Source organism: Syzygium oleosum, unplaced genomic scaffold (assembly GCF_021117445.2).
Source record: "Syzygium oleosum isolate NSW1041296 unplaced genomic scaffold, Sole_v2.1 Sole_v2.13, whole genome shotgun sequence".
In the NCBI taxonomy this organism is placed as follows: Eukaryota; Viridiplantae; Streptophyta; class Magnoliopsida; order Myrtales; family Myrtaceae; genus Syzygium; species Syzygium oleosum.
Genome location: NW_026607497.1, coordinates 6,381,284 through 6,393,210, shown reverse-complemented (window position 1 = coordinate 6,393,210; position 11,927 = coordinate 6,381,284). Strand labels below are relative to the sequence as shown.

General features: G+C 43.2%; 2 protein-coding genes across 2 annotated transcripts; one reads left to right on the top strand and one right to left on the bottom strand.

Moving 5' to 3' along the window:
• Positions 1-3,572: 3,572 nt before the first annotated feature.
• On the top strand, positions 3,573-5,204 carry LOC115675027 (uncharacterized methyltransferase At1g78140, chloroplastic-like). The gene is made up of 4 exons (XM_056317246.1): positions 3,573-3,770; positions 4,056-4,278; positions 4,436-4,605; positions 5,007-5,204. Exons 1-4 carry the CDS (start codon positions 3,573-3,575, stop codon positions 5,202-5,204), a joined length of 789 nt encoding a protein of 262 aa, XP_056173221.1.
• Positions 5,205-7,464: 2,260 nt separating this feature from the next.
• Positions 7,465-11,716, bottom strand: LOC115675025 (uncharacterized). The gene is made up of 3 exons (XM_030597616.2): positions 11,192-11,716; positions 8,827-9,578; positions 7,465-8,353 (listed from the first exon to the last, which is right to left on the bottom strand). The coding sequence occupies exons 1-3, from the start codon at positions 11,540-11,542 to the stop codon at positions 7,828-7,830; spliced, it is 1,629 nt and encodes a 542-aa protein (XP_030453476.1). The 5' UTR covers positions 11,543-11,716; the 3' UTR covers positions 7,465-7,827.
• Positions 11,717-11,927: the final 211 nt, after the last annotated feature.

Genomic DNA, 11,927 nt, shown 5'->3' with positions numbered 1-11,927 from the left:
TCGGTCTTCACCAATTGTCCTCCCTATGAGTTTGTCTTGAACCATTACCTTTGAATGGGAAAAAATGATATTGCAATCCAACTCTTTAGTAAGTTTACTGACCGAAAACTGATTTGAAGAAAAAGCCAGCACAAATAACACATCACAAGCAGCTGCAAATAAATTAATGGTGCCATGTCCTTCAATCGAAACCTCAGTTCCATTGGCCACAGTAATGGGACCATGAGAACCCTCAGAAATGACACAAAAATCAAATAATCCAGGTACTGCACATATGATTATTAGCGCCCGAATTAACAATAAAAGAATTTTTGGGAGACAAATTCATAAAAGCTAGGGAATTACTAGATTGAGCCAGATAGCTAGAATCCGAGACGAAAGGTGTTATGCCATCGGATGGGATAAGATGCTGCAATTAAGAGCAAATTTACTCAAGGAGGCTTTAAAGTCAAATGTTAAGTCTTGAGTTTGAGCTGCAACCTTAGCATTCCCCCCTTTATCCTTATTAGGGTGAAGGTGAAGATACAATTCCTACCAACGATCTTAAGCTAGAACCAAAGCGATCCCCATCAGAACGAGTAGTATGGCCAGAACTCTCAATCGAATCTCTCCCCTTTCTTGGAATTAGGAGCCATCATACGCGATGAGTTTCCTCCCTTTGAACAATAGCACAAACAATGGCTAAATTGGGAAGAGTAGAACTAATTAGGATTTGCCTCTTAAGGTCTTCATATTCAGGCCTAAGATTGGCCACAAGTTGGAAAATCTTGTTTTGCTCTTCATGTCGAGCATTAATCTCAACAATTTGGGCAGGTGATCGATACTGTCGCAGTTTATCCCACTTCCTTTTTAGATTACCAAGATGTTCAATGAATGTTTGATTAGGTGTTTGCTCACTGAGCAAGCTCCTATTGCAACTCAAAGACACGAGATGCATTATCAACATTGCCATACATATCTTTCAAAGATTTCCACAGGGACTTGGGAGTCTTTGAATAAGCAAATATCTCATAGATTTGAGATTCCATAGAATTATGACCACAATATCATTCCCTGCCATTCGGGGAATTTTACATGTGTCGATGCTGGTGTTGTGATAAGACCATTCACATAATCCAATTTTGATCTACCCAAGCTATAGAGACAGCTCTGGACTCTGGACTAAGGCAAATAACTATGCAATTTAACATAATAGTTGAAGTTTATTAGATATCTCAGAAATAGATTTATTGTTATCAGCCATGGTGCTGGACAGAAAAAGAGCACAAAGTTCAGCAAACTTATCTGGACCAATTGAGTCAATGAAAGAGTAGGTGTGGCGAAGATGTCGTAGGTACCGACCGGATACAATCAAACTAGAGGACATCCAAGTGCTGCCACAAAGACACAACACCTCTAAATGCTGCCACGTCTACTCAAAGGATACAAAGGTTGCACTTTGACCTGTTGCCTCGCTAGTGCAGTTTCCCGAAGAGCAAAAACAGTCAAGCACTATGTTGATTAAAAAATCCCATAGAGACAAGCATCCATGATCACCCTCTGCACAAACCAAAAACCACCGCAAAAATAGATCCACAAATTGCGGAACCGTTGTACGCTATAGAAATCACCAAGAGGGATTGGTCCGAAGAATAAGATTGCAGGAATAATTCACGACGGACAGCTGACAGTGCACTATTGCGACAACAATGAAGAACTCGGATTCTCTATCACCAACGGACAAGCAGAAGCATTGACAATTGAGCTGACCTTAGGATTGTGTTTCGCTCTGATATCATATTTTAACGATGATCATGTATAAAAGAGAGACAAAAGAAGAGAAGAGGGACCCACCCATCGGTGGCCGCGTTGGTTTGCGCTCAGTTCCTTTCACGAGAGGTCCTAGGTTCAAACTCGCCCATCGGTGATTTAAGTGGGGGGTCGTGGCGGTGGGATGCTACGCTAGCTCCCCTCGAGGACTAATCGGGCATCACCGCTGGTTTGAGCCCTAGCTCGCCGGCTGCGTGGACACCTCGATTATCAAAAAAAAAAAAAAGAAGAGAAGAGGGATACTCAATGGTTAATGTGATTCAGACAACTAATAGAATAATTTGCTTACCTAAGGGTGAGCATGATCTGGATTGGGCCGGTCCTGCACCTAACCCTAGGACCAACCCGCATAGTATTGGTCCTCAATTTTTGGGATTGAGAACCGACCATGTTGAGCCTAAGACTGAGGATCGGACCGACCATATGGGTTTGGTCCGGTTCCAAAGTCAACCCAGGGTCAATCGATTATTTTTTTATTTCATTTTTTGTATTCATTGAGAGTGTAGACATATTTTTCAATTTTCATTTTCATCAACAATGTGACATTGAGCAACCAAACTATAAACATCGGTACATATAAAACATAACCTAAGATAAGATAACAACAAAAATCTCCATTTGTTAGAAGCAACAAACCACAAAAATGAACACGTGAAAGCGAGACCGAGGCAAGCGAACAGAGTGAGGCGAGTGGCGAGCAAGGTGAGCGAACAAAGCTGAGAGCGCGGTGAGCAACGTGAGGTAAGGAATAGGGTTTCCCAGGCAAGCGGCAAGTGAACAAAGCGAGGCGACAGGCGAGGAAGAGGAGGGTTTCTATTGTTTTTGGTCAAATGAGGGCTGGGTTAATCAGATAAGTGGGTTTCTTTTAACTTAAAAAAGTGGGTTTTTAATTTCTAATTTACAATTCTACACGACAGAACCACATAAGAAACAAAAATAAAAGAGGCACGATTGTTAGGGTAGGGTTTAAAGTAAACAAAAATATATTATATATTATATAACATATATAGGGTTGGTCCGGGTAGTCTCAGGACCGAGGACCAACCCGCATAATAGAGGATCCAAGGGTCCTAGGACCAAGGACCGACCCAATCATCTTGGAAACCGGATTAGGACCAGTCGGGTTGGGCCGGTCCAGGGTTGACCTTGGACAGATCCTCACTCCTAACATCCACGATAATAAATCCCCAATTAATCTTGTTACCTTTGAGGGATGATTCATTATATTTAACAGACAGCAATATAATGAGTTACAGTTATTGATTCGGTAATTACGATTACCGCACGACCCAGTCAGATCTCTTACTATATTGAGATTATGACAATCCGGTATCCTTATCGTGCCGACAATAGCCCTGTTTAGCAAATTAGTTTTCTAGCCTTTAGCTGCCGATTTGATTATGCTTTTTGGGATCTTGTGAAATTACAGAAAAAGTTGAGGACCTGAACTTCATTTTGCATTTCTTCCTTCTTATTTTTTTTTCGGTTTTCTCGGAATTCGGCATCTGCACTCGTTCCGTTCATTCAGACCGTTATACCGTCAAAAAGAAAAACGCAAAATTCAGTTAAAAAAAAACCAGCCGGAGGATTCCGTACGGAGCCACCTTCGCTGCCTATAAATTCGCGCATTCCTTCCACCACCGTCGGAGCCGGTCATTTGTATCTCTCTGCGTGCGTGTCTGTGTCTGTCCGAGAGAGAGAGAGAGAGAGAGAGAGAGAGAGAGAGAGAGAGAGAGAGAGAGAGAGAGAGAGAGAGAGCTTCCATGGCGAATGTCATTTGCCGCCGCAACTTGGCGAGGGTGTTCGGGCCGAGCCAACTCGGGAGCTCGAGGCGGCTCCTGCCGATATCCGGTAAGACGAGCTTCGGACGCCGAGTTCTTGCACCAGAAGTGAGAGCAGCCTCCTCCTCCTCGGCCTTCGTCGAGACTAAGCCGCCGTCGCCGACGCCGCCCCCGCCGGCGGTACGTGTTTTGTGATTGTAGTAGGCACGGACGTGTTTTTCGATTGTGTCGCGGACTTTTACTTTTACTCCGAGGGAAGGAGTTGGGGACTGAACTAATGAACCTAAACGGGTGACTGAGCAGTGAAGCGCTCTTGGTCCGGGATGGCAATGCCCACCCAAGTTGGAGTCTTGTTCGATGAACTCGAGCTTTCCGTTTTTCCTGTTTTGTTCTTTTCTTTTCTTCAGGTTTGTTCCTTTTGTCTTGCCTCCTGTCGATTGAAAAACCGAACTTCATTTTGTGCAGGCATCTACGGTGGATAAGGAGAAACTCAGCAGTAACCAGAATGTACTAGCTTGTCCCGTATGTTATAAGCCGCTAACGTTCACTGGCGATCTGGTGTTATCTGTGGGAGTTGCGCGGATTTGTAAGATGGTTCGCCCCATGAATGTCTTTTTCGCTGTTTTCATCCCATCGTGCTTCTGCTGCAGGGATTCCGCGTCTGGGTCTGCTCTGCAGTGTGGCACCTGTAAGAAGACCTGTGTGGGCAACGAAACGCATTTTGATCTTACGACGGCCGGTGTAATTAAGGGATGTGGCGAACCCATGCCCTTCGCTACCGAGCTTTTCAGGTGCGAGAAGTCATTTATTGGAGTCTGACTGATTTGTTGGGTAAAAATGATCAGGTTCCCTCCAGTGGCATTGTCTGGTTGGATTTGCTATAAATAATGGTCGTTCGGGTCATGTGTCGCTGATCGAATTTTGCATCAGGACTCCGTTGGTATCATATCTCTACGAGAGGGGATGGCGTCAAAATCTTGCAAGTTTGGCTGGTTTTCCAGGTCCAGAGAAAGAGGTTAGTTCGATTCTTTTCTTTATTACTCCTATTTCTTCGTGTATGCTTGTCACTGCCATTTGTTACAGAGCTGGTTTGTGTGTTGCTGTCATTCGAAAGATTGTTTTAATATGTGGTGGTGTCAATTATTTCGAGGGGTTTCAGTTTGGAAGCAATCGGTCATCTAGATGCCCTCAGTTTGGTATACGATGTATGGCTTGCAAGACTTGTTATATTGCAAGGAGTGGCCATCCTGGAAATGGTTTTCTTAGAAAACAGGGGTTAAGATCCTATGCCATCGAACAGATGCACATTTGACTCGATGTCATTGAACTTAGGCTGGAGCTAGGGATCTAATGCGTGCGGTACTCCTCTCTGATCCCTTCGTGTGGAGCTACTGACCATGAGATTTTTGGCTGCAGTTCGAATTGACTATGGGATTCCTCAAACCAGTATTGGGAGGAAACGTTGTTGATGCAAGTTGCGGGAGCGGTCTGTTTTCGAGGCTATTTGCCGAGAGTGGATTCTTCTCTGTCGTTGTTGCTCTGGACTACTCTGATAATATGTTGAAGCAGTGTTACGAGTTCATTCGGGGGGAAGAGAATTTTCCGAAAGAGTGAGGAGACCGACTCTTACTCCTGCTCAAATGATGATCGAAGCTTGCATTTTTTGTTGCTTTAATGTTAGGAATTTCTCTTAGAATGTCGTTGTCTCGATAAATTATGCTAGGCAAGTCGGTTCTTACCAAGTTTTCTACTTGTAGGAATTTTGCATTGGTCAGAGCTGACATCTCCAGACTTCCTTTTGCTTCAAGTTCTATTGATGCTGAGCATGCTGGTGCTGCTATACATTGTTGGCCTTCACCATCAACAGCTGTGAGTGTTTTGGTTCTTCACGGTTTCTGTTCCCCATGAGTTATCTAGATCAATATAAAGGGGGATTATATAACATTGGTCTTGTTCGGCATGCTTAATTCCAAACTTTGCGTAAAATCGTCAAAAGAACATGGCTCCAGTTTTTTCAAACTTGGTAAAAATTAATGTTTGCTGCGCACATAAGTTGAACCGTTATTCACTATATGCACTTCATTAATCCTACCTTAGGAAGCATCACTTGGTTTAAAATCTCCTAGTTCTTTGTCATATGCTCACAATTCATTGCGTCGTGGTGCTTTCTCAGGTTGCTGAAATCAGTCGAGTTTTACGGCCAGGTGGAGTTTTTGTCGCGACTACGGCCTTGCTTGATGGTCCTTTCGCATTATTTCCTCCTCTTCTGAGGACTTATCGCTAGGTACTTGGGTTTTGGCGCAGCTCCTATCCCTCTATTAGGGGTGAACATGGTTTCAGGTTCTACCCTGGAACCTGAGAACCTGACCAATAGGAATTTGTAGGTTCCAGATTCTAAGATATGTAGGGTAGGTTCTAGGTTCCAAAAATTGGGAAACCTGTTTGAACAGGTAAGTTCCAGGTTCTAAGTAGATAGACCCTAGAATCTGCCTTCTCGTGATCTTGCGGTGTTTCGTGGCATTAGATGATGAGTGTATAATTTGGAACAACTAGTTTGAGCTTTTCATTTTATGATTTGTTAATATTTCATATTCTTCGTGTATCTAAATATAAGTTGTGGTTAGTGGATTATAGCAGTAAGTAGTAGTTATTAAAGGAGATGATTCACTGCAATTGTTCATTTTAATAATACATGTGGAACCTGAGTAAACTCTAGAACTGACCCTCGAACCTGTGATAAGGTAAGTTTCAAGTTCCAAAAAATGAGGAACCTATTATCATGGGTGGAACCTATACAGAACATGAAACTGCTCACCTCTAGTATCGATTCACGCAATGACTTCTTATTTTAGTTATATTTATTTGAACCGTAATACCAGGAAAACTAGGCTTTTGTATTCTTTTTTATGAATGACAAGCTTGTTTAGTATTGTTGCATTCATTTTTGTTTTGTTTAACTAAAAATGCAATAAAAAAGAGGAACCTGTTAGACCCTGAAACCTACCCTGGAATCTGTGACAAGGTAGGTTCCAGGTTCTAGGTTTGGACGGATAGATTTTAGGTTCCAAAAAATGGGAAACCTGTACCCGAAGGTAGGTTTCAAGTTCCAAGTGGAATCTGTAAAAAACTTGGAACTGCTCACTCTTACCCTCTATTCAGCTCTACATCTCAAAACTACATGTTTTCTCTTTTGGTATGTACAGTTCAACAATATTTGTCAGGAGCAGAAGGCTAGGTTTGTTTCATCAATTTCTCACAAAACAAAAGAACCAAGTTCTCAACATTTTGATCTATAGAATGGGGCACGCATGCTTCCTTTGTCTTGGGGAATAACAATGGCATTTATCGAGCCGATTCTTAATCATCATTTTTTTCTCGCATTGCAGTTATCTGAAATAACTGGCGGCCACCTATTCCTATCTGAAGGCGAACTAGAAGATCTTTGCAGAACCTGCGGGCTGATCGACGTTAAATTTGTGAGGAATGAGCGATTCGTGATGATCTCGGCTTCCAAACCCAGCTGAGGTTCCAGATGCCGGTTCATCGATTACTTCAAATAACGGAGCAAACACAATACTCAATCTCCCGTATTGTTGGCGAGGGAGTTCAGGCAGATGAAGATGCGTATATACAACGACTTATTGTACAAAGCACAGGATGATTGAATAAAGGCTGCCCTCTTAAATTGTTGATTTGCAAATACCACCCATTCGACGGTTGATGAATGAGTTGAAAGACAGGTTCATTGCTCCTGCAGTGTCTTTGCTTTTGGGGTCTCAAACTATACTCCTGAGATTGGATTTTTCACTTTTGTAGTGAAATAACTTTTCGTCGTCCCGTCGGGGTCGATGCTATACAAATCAGGAACCTGAAATTGTCAAAGAACAACGGAACAATTCTTTCCCTATAAACGATGATATACATGTCTATCGAGCAAAATCCGCTGTGTCCACTTAGCTTCTGTTGCATTATCTCCCCGTTAAGACGAGGATGCAAAGCTACTATAGACCACAGCTTGACCTCTGCAAACTCATAAATGTAGCTCCTCTAATCTCTACATCAACCTCTCCCTCTGTACAATACAAAAACTCTTGCAAGGTCTCTGCTTGTCGATTGTAGTTACATAAGTTTTATACGAGTATACCTATAAAAAACCTCCCCTCTCCTCCATGAAGTGCTCCATCGAAGATTTTCAATTTCAAAAATGATGCCAGCTTCAGCTAGCTGTGTCGTGTGACTACTCACCCAGATTAGATAATGTCAATTGACGGTAAAGCAACATCTTTTCATCAGCATCCTCAATATCGGTAGAATCCTCCCCCTCGTAGTGAACATCAATGACACTCCTCTCCCTACCATAAATATCTGATCCGTCAACCAGATCACCAGTACCTACTCCATCGGGGGACATATCGTCCAAGTTTAATTGTTGCATCTCTGATTCAATTAGAGCCTCCATCCGAGCCCGCTCTCTATCTCGTGGGTACGTGCAGTAGAGGAACGAGTAGATGAGACAGCAGAGGAACATGGGAACGCCTACAGCTGTGTACAGTGCCTTGGCCAGCGAGGCTGCATTCTCTCTATCAGTCTCAATCTCCTGTGGTGCACTAGATCCTCTGGGAAGTTCTTTGTAACCATACACATTCTGGGCTAGTAATCCAACTATTGGAGGAGCAAATGATGATAGTATAGACTCGAAGGACCGGTCCAGGGCATAGACACTTGTTCGGGATTTTTCAGGAACTATTTCTGCAAAAATAGGACTGCAATGCATAGACAGGAGTCAGTATTGATTTTGCAATCTTCAGGAAGTAACGTAAAAATTAAATACGCACTGCTTATCTTTCAAAATTTCTGGAAATTATATATTCATAATCCTGTTTCCATGTATGATAATAAAGCATTGTCAAAATTCTTTCAGACTTTTACATAAACTGAAAAGCAAGAGTTTCCAAATTTCAAGCAAATAAAACTAAAACAAACTTTTAATGCTGCCCAGTCACCACTGTTCCTTTTAATTGTAAGAGCACTGCCTGCACCCTATAATGTTATCTCATCTCAAAAGACAAATCAATTAAAATCCATGCTTTAAGCATCACTCAAGAAATTCAGACATGGAGTGAATAACCTACTGCATTTATATAATACCTCTATATATATTCGATCAAATACTTAAGGCAGCTGGGTGCTCAGTAACTCGGGTGAAAGAAAGAAGAGGACTGATTTGGAACTTAACTTGTTTGTTGCTGGAGCATTCCATGATATGCAGAAGCCCACAATGAACAAAACTAAGCCATGGACAAACGCAGTGGATGAATCATTTGGAAGAGCCAGCAAAAGTATTGCTGCAAGTGGGACAGCTGATGCTGAGCTTATCTGTGCTAAAATTATTCTTCCAGAGTTTGGTAGACGTCTGGAAAGAAAATCTCCCATTTTACCTCCAAAAAGTCCCCCAAGGGAACTAGCAATCACAAAAAGTGCTATGAGAAATGCAGTTTTATTATGGGAGAACCCAACAAGCTCCAACCACATTGTTGCAAATGATAAAGCTGACCAGGGGAATAAGCCCGTTACACCTTGTGCAACAATTATTTGGAACGATGGAATCTTTATCACTGATTTTGCTTCTTGAACCAAGTCCTTCACTTCTGAGCAAAATGATTTTTTTGAAGTTTGCCCAGTAACCTTGGCACGGCCATCAGCAAAATGTGGATCTCTGGCAAAGAGGCGGACTAGAATTCCAACTAAGATGCTTATTAGTCCAACCAAATGGAAGGAAATTCTCCACCCAGGGATCCCCATGAATGTCGTGGGAGCTATCAACACAGAAAATAGCCCACCTACTAAGGCACCGAGATTGCCAGTCAGTTGTAGCCATCCAAAAGCCATACCCCGGTTGTTGTCGTCCGTTGAATCAGCCACAAGGGACTGGATTGCAGGTGCTACTATGGCAAGCCCAATGCCATTCAAAGCTCTTGATACTGCCACCTGAGCAATTGCTGAGTATAATTAATCAAGTCAGCTGATTCATGAACATATACGGTGCTTTCCTTCAATCGAACGGAAGTTTCGTGTGACTTCAAACATCTTTTCATAGTCTATGAAGCTACGTCTTTTAAATATAAAAACCTTCCATCGGTAAGAATCAAAACAGGAATTTCATGAACAGGGGGAGCATGGGTATCAACAGGTAACGGTATAAAACATCTTTGCCAGAAGAGTATCTACAAGATCTATAATAGCCGGAACACAAACTACAGCGCCTATGGTATCAAACATTGAGAATATGAAATTCCATATGGGCAGAAACAGTTTAAAAAAAAAACCAGTCCCCACACTCGCAAAATCTTGAAGTTTTCTTCCTCCTTTCATATTCGGAAGATTATTGCATGATAGGTAAACAAACTTTCATTGTTTTGAGGAAGTTTGTGTCCTTTCCAAGTCCATAACTCCTCAGGTCGGGACCATATTCTTTCTCACCAGATCTCCCCTTTGTGAAGGAGTACCAACAGATATACAGCAAGCTCCAAAGCTCTCAGATATGAACACTGCTATAGACGGTCCAAACCCACATTAGCCCTCAATTTTGGAGGATATAGTTACTCAATACGAATTCCTAGGCAACCAAAAAGAAAGAGCTGCAATGAAAGTTCCTTAGACTTTGTCCTTCATAGGAGTTAGCATCACTTTAATTAACTTATCATGCTGAGATATAGACTGCCTAGAACAATCAACTCAAAACCCCGTGCAACAATCCCTTCTTCCGTCTCTATCTCCCAATAATGCAAGTTCCAAACAAAATTAAGACTACCCTAGCTGCTGAGTCGTTGCACATAAACAGTCCGTCTTTTTTCTCCCTTCTTTGCCTACAATAGACTGACACATGTCCCCCAAGGCTACTAAACCAGACTATAATTGCTGTAATTCATATTTTCACATCATCGGCCAACAAAAATCAAGCTCTCTGCACCCAAAAGATAGTGCTCCCTGCACAAACTACTAAGCTACCACTTAAAATAGTTTCTTACATTCCTTTTACCAGGAAAGGAGTGACCTGATTACAATGGATTCTGAGTCTCCACTAACATTTCCACCTAGTTATCGGATTCCAACTGCAGGAAATCGCAGCCATTTCAAAAGTTACTGTCTTCATATTTATCTTTTTCTGCCCCCCAAAGTTTCTTGCTTGTGACTCAGCAACCGCAGATACCCATAAAAGATCAAACTTAAACCAACTGATGATTCATTAGAGGACTCAAAATGCTTCTCTTGACCGAAGCTCACGAAGAGAATCATGTACATTCGAATTTCCTAGACTAATTCATCAATAGTTTCAGCTAAAATCCTTAGCTGAACATTATCATTGTTAGACTACATTTACATTCCCAATTGTGATAGAGAAGCCGGACCACTGCATGCACATAAACAGAAAGAAGCAATAGCTAAAGGCAATCCAATTTCCTTCTCAAAAGTTGGCAACTTGTCTTCCAGAACACACAGGAATTCCAGAACCAAAACCCCATACAACCCCATACATGATCCAGCAATTCAAACACAGATCCAACAATTCAAGAACGCACCGAACCCAAGCACGCGCATACCTGGAAGAAAGTAGACGAGAACGCGACGAGGAACGTGGCGGCGGCCCAGAGGAACGCGCCGAGGGCGATCACGTGAGCCCTGTTGTGGCGCGCCGCCAGGTAGACGGCCAGCGGGTAGCAGAGGGACTGGACCATCGACCGGAACAGCGTGAGCGAGCCGAGCCGGGTCGGGTCGGCGTGCAGGGCGGCGCCGACCTCCTTGTACACGCCGGGCAGCAGGGACTCGTCGGCCCGCTCCATGATCCCGGCGAGGTTCACCAGGACCAGGGTCAGCGTCTCGGGCTCCATCCTCGACACGAGGCGCCTGATCTTGATCGCGACCGGCGCCGCCGCCGTCCTCGTGGGCGGCATCGCGGGCCCTCCTGTCGCCGCCTCCGCCGTCAGCCCGCGCGCGTGGTCAAACCGCGCCGCTCCCGTGAATCCGGCGCGGCGGCGGCGGCGGCGGCGGATTGGCGGTGAAGTGTTTTGACTTTGGATTTCGCCGGTGGTCTCCTCCTTCTTCTGCAAGGCAATGGGGAAATGGTCCGAAATGGCGGATTGGGCCGACCGAAGGAGTCCGAATCTGGATTTTGCGCTGACGTCATATTTCGTTTTTTTTGTAACGCGAAACACACGAAATAAAGTTTTTAAAAAAAATGACAAAACAACTAAAACTGATAAAATGCGAGGGGAATTTTTTTTAGAAATTACTTCACATATATGTCATAGTGTTAATACCATTAAAAATACCAAACTG